At 39.9% G+C, this 17,943-nt stretch overlaps 1 protein-coding gene across 1 annotated transcript in view; it reads right to left on the bottom strand.

The window, feature by feature from the left end:
* Positions 1–16,966, bottom strand: part of LOC122813575 — a 411,992-nt gene extending 395,026 nt beyond the window's left edge. Inside the window, exon 1 of the mRNA XM_044085976.1 lies at positions 16,707–16,966. Coding sequence (XP_043941911.1) covers positions 16,707–16,950 — 244 coding nt within the window. The 5' untranslated portion in view covers positions 16,951–16,966. The remainder of the gene's footprint in view (positions 1–16,706) is intronic.
* Between the last annotated feature and the right edge of the window lie 977 nt (positions 16,967–17,943).

The following is a 17,943-nucleotide window of genomic DNA, read 5'->3' as shown; positions in this document are numbered from 1 at the left end:
ACCATGATTGTGGTGTTTAAACAAGGCACATGCAGCAACATGAATGCAAATATTTATAGAACAATAGGACATATGTCCCAACAAATATTTAAGATCACACATACCCATTGAGGTGTGGAATTGCATGGTTTATGCACATACAGTAGGGTGTAGAAAAAACCTTGGTTAACATCTTATAATGACCTTTTAGTCTACACTACATTCCTAGTGACTGCAAGTGTATATCCCCTACCTGTATTATTACACATGCCACCATACATTAGGTTGTGTCATGGGTTTGGCTAGTTCAATATATGCCTGACCTATATCTGACATACTAACTGTCCAGGATGCAGATGTTACTGCTACATATTTCTTGATTGCATTTATATTTCTTTATCTACATATCTGGGATGTTTTCATATGACATATTCACTTCGATTTGTACAGAACCCTGCATTTCTTGACACACACTCACATTTCTGGGGAAAAATTACATGCTACACATGTGCCAGGTTTACTTATTCATGCCAGCCGGTAATTGACTATTGTGGACTGTATATATGTTTCACAGCTACTAGCACTTCCATCACCCACTTTATATGGGACTGCATAACTCTGGGTTGCCAGCATCTTTTCAAAAAGTACTGTTTGTATAATGCAAGGGTACAGCAACATTTCAGACTCTGTGACACAGACACACTCTGGGTTTTAGACCTTTATTAATGACATTACACACTTTTCCACAGGCTCAGTCCTTTATTTGTTTTAACAGTGTATATGGATTTCATGTTCAAGACATATTATACCTTTATTAATAGGTTAGAACAATCTTTTTTCAGGCTCACTCACTTATGTTATATGACAGTGCCTGCAGAGATATTATTCCAGACATTTGTTACCTTTCTTAATGGGTTACTACACTCTTTTTCTGCCTATCTGACGTTTTTATCTGTCAGTACATGCAGAGGACTTATTCAGGCAATTTTATGGCTGTTTTATTGGACTACAACACTTTCTTTCATGCTCTCTCCCATATTTTATATAACAATACATGCAGAATAATCACTAACCTGCCTGGTGGCTGATTCATAGCACGGTTACCTGCAGCTGTAAAGTAAATGAAGAGATATGGAGACATACCTATCCATTATACATACTCCATTATCAATTCTTACATACTGCATTCCATGGCTACATACTCAGTTGTGGGGCATCCCACATCCCACAGGCCTCCTGTATCCACTGGTTCAGGCGGTCCTGCTTTCATCCCTTCAGGTCTGCATGGTGGTGACGGTGGTGGTGCTCACCAGTCCGAGGAATGCTTGTGGCACTGGTAAGGTCATGAGCTAACCGATTCCAAGCCTCTGCCTTGTACTCCATCCCTTGGAACTGGCTCTGCAGGAGTCTTGTCTCGTGATGGTGGACAAGGAGCCAAACCATGTATTTGGACTCCTTGATGCCCCAATGTTGCGCTCGGAAGCGTGTTCCCTCTCCGACACCAGACATTCTAACTGCAGATGTGAGCTACAATCAGTTATGGCGTGTATTCCTGCCTGTGGGGCTTAAATATGCCGCATTTCCCGCACTTTTTTGTGATTGGCCATTTTGTAAAATTCTTGGCTGACTGCAGACCTGCTTTGTAATGGTTAAACTATCATTCGTAAGCATATGAATGTTAACACTGGATGTTTCCCTGATGTTGTCTTGGCTTAGTGGTTCTGTATTTTGCTTCTGATGCACAGAGCCCTGGGTTCGAACCTTGTCATTCTTTTATTTTAATACTGTCTAGACAGGCTAGGGGGTGTGGCTGTGTTTAAGCAACTTAGCTCTACATTGCTCCCCGGTCCCCTACGGTGCCAGGTTGGCGGGGTGCACACGTCCGCGCAAACACATTGTGCGGGGGTAAAGCGCTATTAAACTATGGACAACTCTGTTTAGCTGGGTAAAGCGCTATTAAACTATGGGCACCTCTGTTTAGCTGGGTAAAACGCTATTAAACTATGGACACCTCTGTTTGACTGGATCCTTTAAAAATATATATTTTGTTCACTGATACATTGGCCATTTTACTGCTTTTAATAATATTTTCATCATATATATGTCTAGAATTATTTCAAATACTGCTTTAAAGCATAAATAAGAAGGGGAGTGGTGGGACTCGAACCGTGAATGCCTCCTCTTTGTGCATATGCTCTACAATTACACTATTGCAATTTGGCAGGATTTGCATAAACATTCTTTCTTATGCTCTTCCATGTCGGAATTGCTAACTATAGCTAAGCAATGGGCACACCCGCATACACACGCGCAAATACGGGCAGCTATATCGTGGATTTAAAAAAAAAAATAATAAATATTTTACTTTTTTATAACTGTGATGGGAGTTTACAGTGTCAGGGAGTGTGGTGTTGGGTGCAACTACATTTGAGCGAACTCGCTCTTGAGTGTTGACATTTTGCTTTCACTACACTTGCAGGGGGGTGGACACACCCCCTGCTTTCATACTCGGTCCGTGTAAGAGTTACGGTTGAGTCAGCATGCCCTCATGAATATTCATGGCACACTGATATCATACCGCTCAAATGCAGCCTCGAGTAGACTTATTAAGTCTTTACACGGAGGACCATGAACTGGGAATGTGAGCACTATTAAACTATGGGCACCTCTGTTTAGCTGGGTAAGCGTTATTAACTATGGCTATTATATATCTGGATCCTTTAAAAATATATATTTTGTTCACTGATACATTGGCCATTTTACTGCTTTTAATAATATTTTCATCATATATATGTCTAGTATTATTTCAAATACTGCTTTAAAACATAAATAAGAAGGGGAGTGGTGGGACTCGAACCGTGAATGCCTCCTCTTTGTGCATATGCTCTACAATTACACTGTTGCAATTTGGCGTGATTTGCATAAACATTCTTTCTTATGCTCTTCCATGTCGGAATTGCTAACTATAGCTAAGCAATGGGCACACCCGCACACACACGCGCAAATACGGGCAGCTATATCGTGGATTTAAAAAAAAAATAATAAATATTTTACTTTGTTATAACTGTGATGGGGGTTTACAGTGTCAGGGAGTGTGGTGTTGGGTGCAACTACATTTGAGCGAACTCGCTCTTGAGTGTTGACATTTTGCTTTTACAACACTTGCAGGGGCGTGGACATTTAGACTGCTCGACACACCCCCTGCTTTCATACTCGGTCCGTGTAAGAGTTACGGTTGAGTCAGCATGCCCTCATGAATATTCATGGCACACTGATGTCATACCGTTCAAATGCAGCCTCCGAATAGACTTATTAAGTCTTACACGGAGGATTCATGAATCCGGGGGAATGTGTTTTTTTCCCTGTAACTACTTGAACATGGAGCAGATAAAGCTGCATACACTGCAAAGAATTCTGATTGGGTCTCCAATAATCGCCTGCCATACCATCACCTCTATGACCATGACATAGATGACCATTATCATATTTATTCTACTTATTTTGTTTTATTTTGCTTTTCTTTCCAAGTTTATCTGACTGCGCTTAGTCCAAAACTCCTTTTCAGTTGAGGACTGGGAAAAAAAACTCCAACATGTTATAAACATTTAAAAATATAAATTCAGTAATATACATGAACACACATTAAATAATATACATTAATTGCACATACATTTGCTAATCAGACAGCATTCATATGCAAACAGAGGCATTATAGTATAAAATATACTTATTCATTAGTAGATGTTGGACACTGAGCATTTCAGGTGGTCTATTAGTGGGTTTGTATGACATGTAATAGATCATGCGATTAGTGCTTTGAAGTTCAAGAAAACTGAGGTGAGAGGATGAACTGAGTAGGGCAGAAAAATGTTGACATTGTAGTTAAGTGGTGGGGTGTAAAGCAAGTTCAGAGACAATTGAATGCATGACTTTAATAATGTTAATATTAAAAGTATAGAGATGGAGATGAACAGTGTCACAAAATAATGAATATAGCAGGGAGATTGTATTACAACTATTCAGGCATTGGTGAAGACTAGTTGTGGGGCGTAGGATTCTGAATGAAAATAAATGTTTTGACACTATGAAAAGCTGAGGATATCACTGGTATTTGTCTTGGAGATACGTAGGAACACATCCACTGATTTGATAGGTGAAGTGTTTCTTGTGTTTTAAATGAGTTTGCATTCAGAATGGATTTTAGTAGAAGTGGAATGTGGTACCATAGTTTTTAGTTACAGTATTTCAATATAAAGAGTTACCCACCATATTTGATGATTTGGTTAAAATGAGTGGTGATTTATTTTCCTCTAGAGTATAAAATTGCATTGAGGGAGTGCTGTTGCATTAAGTTGTAAAGGGTATGACAATTTTCTAGTTTATAGAGAAGCGTATATCTTGCAGTTAGCTGAGAAAGAGCTAGGTAATGTGATACTTCTTACTAGTTGAATTCTCCGAGGGATAGGCAGTGCTTTGTTCTGTTGTTATAGTTTGCTATAAATTTGTCTATTTTGTTATAGCATTCCTCAAGTATGGGCAATTTTGAGACTTGAAATTTAATGAAGACTGAGGCAGCATAGAGGAGAGATCGTGGTAAGAAAGTAGAGGCTGTGCATCTTCTGGCTAAGTCAGTGAGATAGGTTTTCTCTTTATAATGTCTGGCTATGTCAGTGAGATAGGTTTTCTCTTTATAATGTCTGGCTATGTCAGTGAGATAGAGTTTCTCTTTATAATGTACCGAGATTTTCATGAGTGATACATGGTGGTCAAATTTCAACTGGTCATCTATGATGACCTCTAGTAATTTTGTGTGGTGTACTTGTTCTATCATAAGACAATGGTGAATACTGTTGTTTTGGTAGCAGTGTGGTTTGGGGTTAAGAGCAGTACTTTAGTTTTTTAAGGGTTTTGTAGCTGGAAATTATTTAGCCATGTTTCAGTCAATAGGAATGATTGCTGTGTAAGGTCTTGGAGTTTAGACAGAGTTAGCAGAGCAGATTAAGGTCAGGTCATCAGTGCATTGAATTAGGGTAGCATTTTTTGTTGGAATGTATAGGTTATTGATCAATATGTTGAAAAGTATATGGCCTAGTATAAATCCTTATGGGACAGCAATACCTACTGGCAAGAAGACGGTGGAATAATTTTTCTATTTCACTGCGTGTGCTATGTTTGAGAAGTAGCTATGGAACCAGTGAGCAAAGAGTTAGAGAACCATAAGTATGTGTGTTTATGTAAGAGTTTCTCATGGGAGACAGCATCAAAAGCTTTTGATAATGCTAGGAAGATGTTAGAGACTAGGCTTCTGGCATTTCTGTGGATATTCACAGTGTTAACAAAATTCTAGAAATCAGAAGTTGTGCTGTGATGAGAAAGGAAACCTTGTTGTGCTGAAGGCAAAAGATAGTTATTACATAGTTAAGTGGCTTATGAATACATTTTTGTAATACTTTGTCAAGGGAGATAAAATGGCATTTGGCTTATAGGTTGAACAATCTGTATTGATTCCAACATCGCACAGTAGAATAATGAATGATTTTGCCATAATCAGGGTATCAGTGCAAGCGGACACACTCTCCCGAAGGGCTGTGCTGTTTTATGAGAAAGGCTTTGGTGCAACATCAGGCTTCAGGTGGCAAGAAACCATTTCTCTGGTTAAACTGCACTAAATAAAATATTATATATGGTAAAAAGGTGTGGATCAGTGAGTTTTTACAGCAAGATAAGTCAACAAATGTACTATGGTAGCAGTATTTACAGATGTTTTCATTTTTAAAAGGTGTATTTAAAGAGTCATCCTTGACTTCTGTGGTTTAACATGATTTCCTTAGGTCCTCTAAGCCCTATTATAAGTTTTCAACATAAAAAATGAGTTTATTATGCAAGGTTCATAATATCTGGCAGCATGTTCCTAAATAGGTTTGGAAACATGGTGTATTGCAATCAGCTTATTCTTACTGATGCAACAAAGTCAATGTTAACAGTTTTCGTATGATTTCGGAGTTTCCTGTAGAGGCCCAGATATGCTTCACAAGTTAGTTTAAGTGGACTTCAGTCATGGCTCCATGACTTTTTGGTCTTAGCAGTGAGAGATATGAATTATCTAACAACTTATAGTTGGATATTACAATACTTGTAGCCTCCACCCTTATTTGTTTATTTATTTATTTATTCATTCATTTATTTATTTATTTATTTATTGACATTTGGTTACTGGGAAAGTCCACTGGGCCAGAAGAATCCCATTTTTAGTGGAGGCCCAGAGATAAGAGCTCCAAGGTTACAATAATATCTAAAATAAGTTTCAAGCAATTTAAGGAAAACAAAATCCAAAGAGTTTCATAAAAAGTCATCAGCTCCAGGTTACAAGAACACTTACATGTGGTTTCAAATAAGTTTCAGTCAATTACAAAAGAATTAAAAGAGTTACATAAAGAAATTAGCAGTAATCTATATGATGTCAATAAACTAAATAAAACCCAATGTTGAAAGAAGGAAAAAAGTAAATAAAAGATAAATGTAGTACAGAAGATCACAACAAGGCTTAAAAGCGGAGAGGCTGAATTGTGTATTGAAGGGTTTATTATGAATTATCAAGAGAAACAGTAATTGGAGCAAGGCACTAGAATAGGTGCAAGTTTAGGTTTGGATAGTAGAAATTAAGTAATGGCAGAGGGGGCATTTGAATAGTTACATGTCCAATTGGAGAGGAAATGGTTATGCAGTGCAGTTTTAGAAGTTAGAGGGCTTTTGCTCAGTGCAGATACATGAGGGTAGGTTATTCCATATTCTGGCAATGATCCAAGAGTATAATAATTTGCCTGCCAGTAAATTGGGTTTGTGAATTTGGAGCAAGTGGTGGTGTTCCTATTGCAGTCACCTAGATGGGTTGTAATGGGCAAGTAAGGAGTTGAGGGCAGGGCAGTCCTGTAGTTTGTGAATAAATTTGTGTGTGTTAGTGAGCTGAAGGAGTAATAGGTAGCCATTGTAGTCTCCTTAAGGTGATACAGTGATGGCTAGAATGGCGACTGCTTGTAGAGAATTTAGCAATATTGTTGTAGCAAGTTTCTAGTTTTGTTTTCAAGGAAGACTGCAGGTTGGTTAGTAAAGGTGCATCATAAGTTAAAGAGGGTAACAAGTAAGAGAGTGATAATGCTTGCTTAGTGTTGTTGTGTCTGTATAGTAAACCACGTGTTTATGTGTTTTATTAATATTACTTTGGATGTGCAAATGGCATTTAAGGTTTGCATCAATTATAACCCCTAACAGTTTGGTATGAGTGACTAGCTCAATTTTGGTAGAGTTAAGAGAGAATATATTAAAGTCAGCTTTGTTGATAGCTGTATTTCTTTTGGGGGTAAAGAGCAGTATCCAAATGTGATAGTACAAAAAGAAAAGAATATACGCATAAGACAGCACTATCAGTGCAAAATAGTGTTGATTCTAAAGCTATAAAAAATATTATTAGTAGAAATTGGGGTATTTTCAAAGCTAATAATGAAGTTATTAAAAAGATAGGTACAGGGTTTGTACAAAACAGAGCTAAAAATTATAAAGATTTTTTTCAGAGTAAACTGAATAGAAAAATACAAGCTGAAAGTAAAAAAGGAATGAATAAGTGTTTCAGCTGTAATATGTACAATTATTTGTATACTGACTGTAGTGAACGTGAAGTGGGAAACTATGTAGCCAGAATACCAGGAAGCTTTTCATGTAAGAGTAAAAATAGTTTATTTATTAATGTGCATGGATTGTCATGCTTTTTATGTGGGAAGAACTACCAGGGAGCTCAACAGAAGAATTTATGAGCAGGGAAGTAAATACTGTGGGAAGAAATAGCCAGGGAATTGTTATGGCTAGGCTTGTATAGGCCCTAGGGCCGATAGCCTAGTACCAACCTATGAACCTATGAACCTATAAGTATGCTATTGCCAATGGAGATGAAAATAATGCTGTGTGTAAACACTATAAGGAAAGTAAATGCAAACTTTAAATGTTTAGTATTAGAAGTATTGAGCAACACCAAGAATATTATTAACATTGAGGAAGAACTGGGATGGCTAGAGTACTGTTGGCAAGTTAAATTAATTGCATGTTTTTTTCGCTGGTTTCAATAATAGAGAGGAATTTGTTATGTACTTAAAAAGAAAAGGGTTAAAACACTGACTTTTTTAGAATTTTTGTAGAAGTTTTTTCTTTAATGTAGCCTATTTTATCATGTGACTAGGCTTCTTAACCTAGATTGGATGTTGTTGGGTGATGTAGCCCAAGAATGGCTATTTAATTTATGTAATGAACAATGATTTTTAGTCTGAAGAAGTCTCTGAGAGTGAAGGGAGACAAAAGCGCTAACTGAAGTCATTGTCTTGTTAATAAAGTGCTGGTAATCCTACAGATACTGTGATTTATTTTTTATTCTGTTTTCTGACAGTTATTTGCTTTTGCTTTGCTGCTTTTTGCTAATTGTTTATAAATATGTTAAAGAGAAGAAGGCCTGAAATTGAGCCTTGTGGAACGCCTGTTGGGTTATGAATTATACCCTTGTGATTAGTTTTAAATTTTGAAAAAAATGTTCATTAGTCTGGAACAAGGAAATGGTTGTCTATATTCATAAACAACTATGTCTTTTTAAAACTAAAGGGGGTTATCAAGAGGAAGACATGCTCTGGACTGCTTTTATTTATTACTGGGTGAATACAAACTAATAGTTTTTGTGTATGTTTTGGTACATTGTTTTATCTTTTCTCTTTTTATAGTTTTATGGGGGTGGTACATTAAATGGTTAGTGGCAGTTTGCTTTCTTTTTTCTTTTTATATATATTTATTTTAGATGACTGTCCAAATTTTGTATGACACTGTTGTATTTCTTGGTCTGCAAAGACTGTAGATGTACTTTCACTTTGAAAATAAAGATTATTTCTGAAAAAAATGAAAGGGCTAGGAGAAAGGGAGAAACTTGCTTAAAGAGGTGAGATAATAGTTATGAGGGAGCACTCAGAGTAGTGGGTATTTGGAGGTTATCGGGAATGAAGGAGTAAACATGGGAATGACACAAGGGTCAATGCTGGGGTCCTCTGTATAACATATTCTACCCTAATAAGTCAAAGCATCACTAACAGATGTAACCCATTTGCAGATGGCAAACAAATTGGGACAGTGTTCTAGATGTCGAATAGGACTGCAAATGAATGCAGATGACCTCTTCACTTAAGCAAACAGCAAAATGTTCAACCTGAGAGTGAAAGAATTCAGGACATAGTCAGAAATAATGGGAGAAATATGCCCAAAATTAGGGAGAGATTTTACATTTTACTTTCACACTGAGCTTGATCGAAGGAAGGACATTGAGGAAACTTGGAGCTATAATATATAACATTAAGTATCCCGTTTTTTGTTTATTTTGTTCATTATTTCTTTGTTATTTATAGCATTTTGTGTACTGTGTATTTTCCTAGCTAGTTTCACTGTGTGTGAGGTATTAACTGGAAATTGTCCACTTTTATTAAGCATCTGTTGGGTTGTTTGTTTCTAATAACTTGTTGCAGTTAAACTCTTTATTCTAGAGGCTCCTTTAGCTGTTTAAAATTTTAATTTAAAGGCTCACTGCTGCTTTTCAGCTGTGAGAAACATTTCTGCAGTTTGTTTCCCACCCTCCCTCACTGTTGGTATAGTGTTTTTATAGTTGGTGGCTTTGCAGTTGCCCGCCCCTAGTGTAAATTTGATCTGGGACCCTCCTCCCAGACTAGTGTCATTACCTCATTCTACCCAGTACAGGGAGAACATTTGAGAAGGCCATTCAGCTTAGTTTCTGCTACTCCTTTCTCTCTTTCCACTTAAAACAAAAAAAAAATGTATCTGCTTTTACTGTATTTGTGTTTCTTCCTACTTTATTTTGCTTTTGCATCATCTTAAAAGTACTCAGTTGTATTTATTACTGCTTGGTGTAACTCATTGTAAGCCTTTTAGTTTAAGCACTTGGGCTTCAGACCAGTTGTTTTACATTAAGAAGGTTTGTGGTCTGCACTGTAGTGGCAGAACAGGTAGCTTACATCCTTCTAAGTTGAGAACTGCTGATTGAGGGCTCAGTGTCTGTTATTCTAAAAGTGTATTAATTCTGGTTTACGCACTTGGGCTTCAAGCCAGTTATTTTACATTAAGAGGGTTTGTGGTCTGCACTCATGGGAGGAGAGGCTGGACTCTGCCCTTCTGAGCTGGGAATTTCTGGTTAAAGGCTTATAGTGCCTGCATATTTGAACTGCTTCTTACTGAAATTGGTACACCTTGTTTGCTGTAGCATAGACTAGATCCAGGCCTGCTGAATCTAGCTTTGTTTGTATAACTTGAGCACTAATCCAGGCATTCTTTAAAGTATTCAGTTGTATTTATTACTGCTTGGTAGTAACTTGATTAAAGTGTAGCTATCATTCTAAGTCTTTTGGATTAAGCACTTGGGCGTCAGACCAGTTGTTTTACATTAGGAAGGTTTGTGGCCTGCACTGTGGTGGCAGGACAGGTAGCTTACATCCTTCTAAGTTGGGAACTGCTGATTGAGGGCTCAGTGTCTGTTATTCTAAAAGTGTATTAGTTCTGGTTTAAGCACTTGGACTTCAGGCCAGTTATTTTACATTAAGAAGGTTCGTGGTCTGCACTCTTGTGGGAGGAGAGGCTGGACTCTGCCCTTCTGAGCTGGGAATTTCTGGTTAAAGGCTTATAGTGCTTGCATAGTTGAACTGTTTCTTACTGAAATTGGTACACCTTGTTTGCTGTAGCATAGACTAGATCCAGGCCTGCTGAATCTAGCTTTGTGTGTATGCTTGTTGTTTGTTTGCTTGTTATTTCCCTGAAATGCTAATTTCACCTAAAATGTGGCTTTTCAGCACTTCTGTGGATCCCTAGTGGTATCTGCATTGCTTACTGTGCTTATCTCCTTGTTTCACTTGAAAGAAAGGCACTGTTTGTCATTTTTGCATTTAAGTTACCTGTAACACATTGCATTTAAGTTACCTGGCACTTGCTCACTAAGTCAGCACTAAAAAATTAAAAGCACTACACCCTCACAAACTCCCCTTGAGTACCTTGTTCCCCATTGGCCCTTTTTTTCAATTATAAAGGAATTCCCGATACTATTCTAGCATGTCCAAAGGTCAGTTGTCAATCTCCTCTCCGGTCCAGCTGGTGAATCTGGGAATCTTGAGGCAATGTTACAACTGCCTCATGTACACAGACAACCCTCTCCTCCTCCCAACAAATTCTAACACATGTGAGAGATGCAACCATATAGCCAAACTGGAGGCTAAGCTCTCTCATCTCAGTACTGGCGTAACCAGTCAGGAGGAGAAGAAAACCACACTCACTACAATTCCAGTCTCACATAGACCTACCACGACAGCAAACCAAACACATAAACACACAAAAACATACTCGGAGGCTCTAAATAAAAATCTGCCTTAGCAGCAGAGACCTCCAAAGCAGACACCCAAGCAACCGCTACCCCAAAACAAAACACGTGCAACACATAGCTCACAAAGCCAGTGTGCTGAACAGTCACAGCCCTTAAGGCTAAACAACGCACCTGATACACTTGTAATAGGTGACTTTATCATCAGGCACACTGGCATCCCACTCACCAGGCTGAACAAGGAGAAGGTCACAGTGAGCTGCCTGTCGGGTGCTAGGATCCGCGACATAACACAAGCACTCAGGTAACTCCAAGGCAAGTACAAATATGACTCAGTCATTTTCCATGCTGGTGTGAATGACCTGAGAAATACCTCCCTGGACTACATGAAAAGAGGCATAGAGGAGCTCTCTGAGCATGTAGCCCAGGCTGGTATGACCCTGACCTTGAGTAGCATCTTACCCTCACCAAGAATGATGCCACAATATGAAGACAAGATGATCAATTTCAACAATTGGCTTAAGTATTGGTGTCATTCAAAGGGGATCCAATGCCTGTCAGCCTGGGATGACATGCTCGACAAGCCACGATGCTTCGCTAGGGACGGCTTGCACCTGTCTGCCCTGGGCTTTTGGATATTGGCAAAGGCTCTTGCTACCCCCATAGTGCCTTTTTTAGGCAAGGCTCAAAAGACAAACCCACCTCCATAGGTATCACAAGGCATAAGAAAATAAGAGTAATGCTACTCAACGCCAGAAGTCTAAACCTCAAGATACACGCACTCGAAACTCTCCTTAGCATGGAGAACATCGATAACTGTGCAGTAACAAAAAACTGGTTCAAGGCTCCTGAGAGCACCCCAGCACTACCAGGTTATACCTCATACCATGCTTTTTGGCCCCAAAACTTGGGCCGAACCACAAAAGGAGGGGGAGTATCAATATTCGTCAAAGATACCCACACCTCCAGGTTGGTGCCACAGCACGAAGCATCAGAGACTATCCATGTGCAACTAACAGTGGGTAAAACTGCCTTCCAGTTTATAGCATGCTACAGACCACCCTCTCAAACCGAGGAACCCCACTCGGCCTTCCTGAAAACACTGGAAAATATGAAGGTCTCTCCAAACACCATTATACTGGGCGACTTCAACTACCCAAACATAGATTGGGAGCATTACTCTAGCTCCAACACCCTAGCCCAAAGGTTCCTAGAATTTATAAACTCAAATACTATGGAACAACTTGTTACCACTCCCACAAGAGGGGAAAACATACTGGACCTGATCATCACCTAAGCAGCAGAGACCTCCAAAGCAGACACCCAAGCAACCGCTACCCCAAAACAAAACACGTGCAACACATATCTCACAAAGCCAGTGTGCCGAACAGTCACAGCCCTTAAGACTAAACAACACACATGATACACTTGTAATAGGTGACTCTATCGTCAGGCACACTGACGTCCCACTCACCAGGCTGAACAAGGAGAGGGTCACGGTGAGCAGCCTGTCGGGCGCTAGGATCCACCACATAACACAAGCACTTAGATCACTCCAAGGCAAGTACAAATATGACTCAGTCATTGTCCATGATGGTGTGAATGACCTGAGACATACCTCCTTGGACTACATGAAAAGAGACATAAAGGAGCTCTCTGAGCATGCAGCCCAGGCCGGTATGACCCTGACCTTGAGTAGCATCTTGCCCTCACCAAGAATGATGCCACAATATGAAGACAAGATGATCAATTTCAACAATTGGCTTAAGTACTGGTGTCATTCAAAGGGGATCCAATGCCTGTCAGCTTGGGATGATATGCTCAACAAGCCATGATGCTTCACTAGAGACGGTTTGCACCTGTCACCCCTGGGCTTTCGGATATTGGCAAAGGCTCTTGCTACCCCATAGTGCCTTTTTTAGGCAAGGCTCAAAAGACAAACCCACCTCCATAGGTATCACAAGGGATAAGAAACTAAGAGTAATGCTACTCAACGCCAGAAGTCTAAACCTCAAGATACACGCACTCGAAACTCTCCTTAGCATGGAGAACATCGATATCTGTGCAGTAACAGAAACCTGGTTCAGGGCTCCTGAGAGCACCCCAGCACTACCAGGTTATACCTCATACCATGCTTTTCGGCCCCAAAACTTGGACCGAAACACAAAAGGAGGGGGAGTATCGATATTCATCAAAGATACCCACACCTCCAGGTTGGTGGCAGAGCAGGAAGCATCAGAGACTAGCCATGTGCAACTAACAGTGGGTAAAACTGCCTTCCAGTTTATAGCCTGCTACAGACCACCCTCCCAAACCCAGGAACCCCACTCGGCCTTCCTGAGAACACTGGAAAATATGAAGGTCTCTCCAAACACCATTATATTGGGCGACTTCAACTACCCAGACATAGACTGGGAGCATTACTCTAGCTCCAACACCCTAGCCCAAAGGTTCCTAGAATTTATAAACTCAAATGCTATGGAACAACTTGTTACCACTCCCACAAGAGGGGAAAACATACTGGACCTGATCATCACCAACATGGGGACTCTATGCTCCAGACCAGAAGTGTATCCCTCACTGGTAAGATCAGACCATAAACTAATCTCACTGGATATTTACATCCCGACCCCACCCCTGCCCAGAAAACCACAGTGAAAAACTTCTCTAAAGCAAATTTCACACTCCTCAAAACCGAGGTGGAATCCTTCAAAGCACCCGGGCCTGTGGAAAATACGGCCCAGACCGCAGAATCCTTTATAAATGCATTCTATGAACACCTTCAGGAATGCATGGATCATGCAATCCCAAATAAAACCAAGACCCAATCCTCCAAAGGCAGACGTCCTGTCTGCTGGACCCCTGCCATAAACAAACTATACAATAGAATGAGGAAGCTACTACATGATAAAGCAAAATCCCAAAAAGGGAAGGCATCTCTGATCAGTATTAGCAAAAAACTACGGGCACTCATAAAATCGTCTAAGGCCAGCTTTGAGAGAAAAATTGCACAGGACACTAAGGATAATCACAAGGCATTCTTTAGTTATGTTAGGAACCTGGATGGGAATTCCCAGATATGCTCAGAATTAGTCCAAAATGACAAAAAATACACCAAATCCCCAGACATTGCAAACATCCTAGCTGACAGGTTCAGCGCAAACCCCCCCCTCCCCACCAAAAGGGCAAATATCTATCCCAGCAGAGTGCTGCCCCCCTGACATCTCAGATGCTCAGGTAAGAGCCGCCCTCTCCAAAGCAAAAAACACAGCATCAATGGGACCAGACGGTGTCCTGGGCTGTGTCCTACATGAACTCCAAGAAGAGCTAAACCCAAACATAAAACTACTGTTCAATCTCAGCCTTACTAGAGGATATGTACCCAAAGAGTGGCGTACAGCAACAGTGGTCCCTCTCCACAAAGGTGGTGCCTCAACGGATCCTGGAAACTATCGCCCATAAGCCTGACTAGCTTGGTCTGCAAAGCTATGGAAAGGATCATCATGGACCTCATAAATAAAGATATTGGGGACCTACAGACACTGGATTCTACCCAGTTCGGCTTTGTTAAGGGCAGATCCTGCCTCTTAAACCTGGTCGATTTCTTTGAAACAGTCACCAAGGCCATTGACGAGGGGAAGGTGGTCCACACAGCCTACCTGGACCTCGCAAAAGCCTTCGATACAATATCCCACTCTGGCATTATAGATAAGCTCACCAGCTTAAATATAAACCCCTATGTCACTAGATGGGTTGCAAACTGGCTCAATGAGAGAACCCACATGGTTAGAATTGCTGGAGCCATGTCAGACTCCAAACCAGTTACAAGTGGCATCCCACAAGGCTCAGTCCTGGGACCTCTCTTGTTCGGTATATATTTCTCGGAGGTACAGGCCAACACGGAAGGACTGTGGCTGACCAAGTTCGCAGATGCCTGCAAACTGGGCGCCATAATTGACTCTCCATCTGACACAAGCATCCTCCAAAAGGGCCTCATAGAAACAGACAACTGGTGCCAGAGCCATAGCCTCAAGCTAAATGCCAAAAGTGTATAGTCATCCCCTTTGGCAAAAACAAACTGCCCACAAATTACCACATAGGTGGTAATCCATTAAGTACAGAAGAACTAATTAGGGACTGGTGGACCAAGCTGATAGCAATCTCCCATTTGACAACCACGTGGCCAAAGTGGTTAGAAGAACATTTTATATAGCCCACCTAATCATGAAGGGATTCACATCTAGATCACGGGAGGTCATCGTGCCTCTTTACTCTTCCCTCATCAGGCCCATAATTGAGTGCAATGCCCCTTTTGAGATGTACCTTACCAGACACCTACAGCAACTGGAAAGACCCCAACAGTACCTCACCAAGAGGATCAAAGGGCTCAAACAGATGCCATATGCTGCCCGGTTAAAGAAACTCCAGCTCTACTCAGTGGCATACCGCCTGCTCAGAGGCGATCTGTGCCTGACATATAAAGCCATGTCCAACCCGGAATTAATGGACATGCTGCACCTCAGAAAATCAAAATCCCATCGAGCTAAGCGCTCGAGAGACTTGAACCTCAGCACTGAAATAAATAGGACATGCTGGAGGGACCGATTCATAACCCAGAGGCTCCCTTCACTCTGGAATAAAATCCCAGTCCAGGTTAGGCAGAGTCCCTCATTGACTCTCTTCAAGAGGAATCTTGATGAGTGGATGGGAGATTGTAGGTTTACCCCGGGTATCACTTCTGTGTCACTGTTAGGTAGAGGCACAGTATACTAACCTCGAAAAAGGGCATAGCAAAATTAATTTAAAATGGGTGGCGAAAGCAACACACTCTGGCTAGGCTTATAAATGCCCTAGGGCAGATAGCCTAGTATGAACCTATGAACCTATGAACCTATGAACTTATTATCTTAGAAAGTTGCTAGAATAATGTTTGTGATTGGAACTTGAGCAATATCTCCAATCAGTCGTGATGAGCATCATCCAGTTTAAATTATTTTTTTATAAGTATCTAAGTAAGCCATCTGATATAGCCCATTATACATACAAGTATGTTACAGAAAGAAATTATATGTTTGTGGGAAATAATTAGTTAATCACAATTCATTAATGACTCTTCACTTTTTACATTCCAGTCAAGTTTATATCAAAGACAGGATGATGTATAGTGGCTTTCAGACCGGCAAGTTTTCCAGTTTGTTCAGCTGTCTAGTTTTGGGATGGCCACTTTAACAGTCAGCATATTTGCCTCTGATGATTTAATAAAGTAATTATGCTTATTTAGAAACTAAAATGTTCAGCAGACAGGGTGATTATAACAATGTGCACTTACTGTAGAGGACGAAATTAAGAGGGTGACTTATTTCTGCAGATGGATATTGTGTAATGTAGACATGACATTGGCAGGTGTAGAACCCTTCATCCTGTGCTGTAGCACTTTTGATGACATACTGTGTGCCAGGGAAGACAGCTGAAGTAGGTACACTGGTTTTATGCAACTCACAATCTGTTATTTTGTAGTTACTTGTGCACGTGATAGTCACTTTACTGCCAAGGTGAGCCACTCCCTGGGTCATCACAAGTATACGTGGCTTTTTCAGGTCATCTATATGCAAAATAAGCAAAACAAATAATTTTAACTTAGAAAACCTATACCAGGTAAATGTATATAGATATATGTAATAAGTTCTCATTTTCAAGTAACGTAATACAATCCAAAATATGTTAAAGTGTCATAATTAATTATCAAAAGCAGATTTATATAAAAATGTTTTAATTTTCAGAGCAGAAGATCAAATGTGGAACATAATGATAGAATGTGGTGTCAGTACTGTCCAAACATTCGTTGTGATAGTCTGCTACCTTGTTATACAATGCAGAATATAAAGCCAGTAGTAACCACAAGGACAACCTAAATGAACTGTTTTTTAAACTGAAGCCATCTGTTGTTACCTTATTCATATAATATTGAAGAAAGAAACTTCCAAAGAGTGTGAGTTAGAAATTGAACTATACTTTCCTTGTAGCACTGGTTCAATGACTTTTTAAAGCTTACACAGTTTTGCAGACAAACATTTTTGTATACAAAAATGAGACATCTGCATGATGGATAGTTCAGGACTGTGGAAGTTGAACCTTTGTCATACTAACCTTATTCAGACAATACAGAACTGTGCAATATGGAGGGCTATTCTACATGTTTTTTTTTCTCTTTTCTGAGCATCAGTGCAGTATTACCACAATGTGCCTCTTAACTTTCTTCTTCTCAGAAGTTCAACTGAAAGTGAAAAAGTATGTGCAAATATTTACAATTAAGTAAGTAATTTAGAGGCAGTTTGAACATCAGAATTCCCTCACCTTGAAATAAATGTAAAATGTTTCGGACCTCGCTGAGGAACAGTGCTTTGATTCTGGGTGATACTGAATTGTAAGTAATTTACTCAGAAATCTGCCCATAGATGGCACTGTTCTGATATAAAACTCAGCAGTTTATTAAATAACAGAAAGTAAAATGACTTGTTTTAGGGTTTCTAAACCAGATGCTCCTAAATGACTGAAGTGAAATAGCA

Source organism: Protopterus annectens, chromosome 1.part1, assembly GCF_019279795.1.
Source record: "Protopterus annectens isolate FY-2018-M chromosome 1.part1, PAN1.0, whole genome shotgun sequence".
Taxonomy (NCBI): domain Eukaryota; kingdom Metazoa; phylum Chordata; order Ceratodontiformes; family Protopteridae; genus Protopterus; species Protopterus annectens.
The sequence above is the reverse complement of the archived record's forward strand: the minus strand, read 5'-3'. Positions and strand labels throughout refer to the sequence as shown.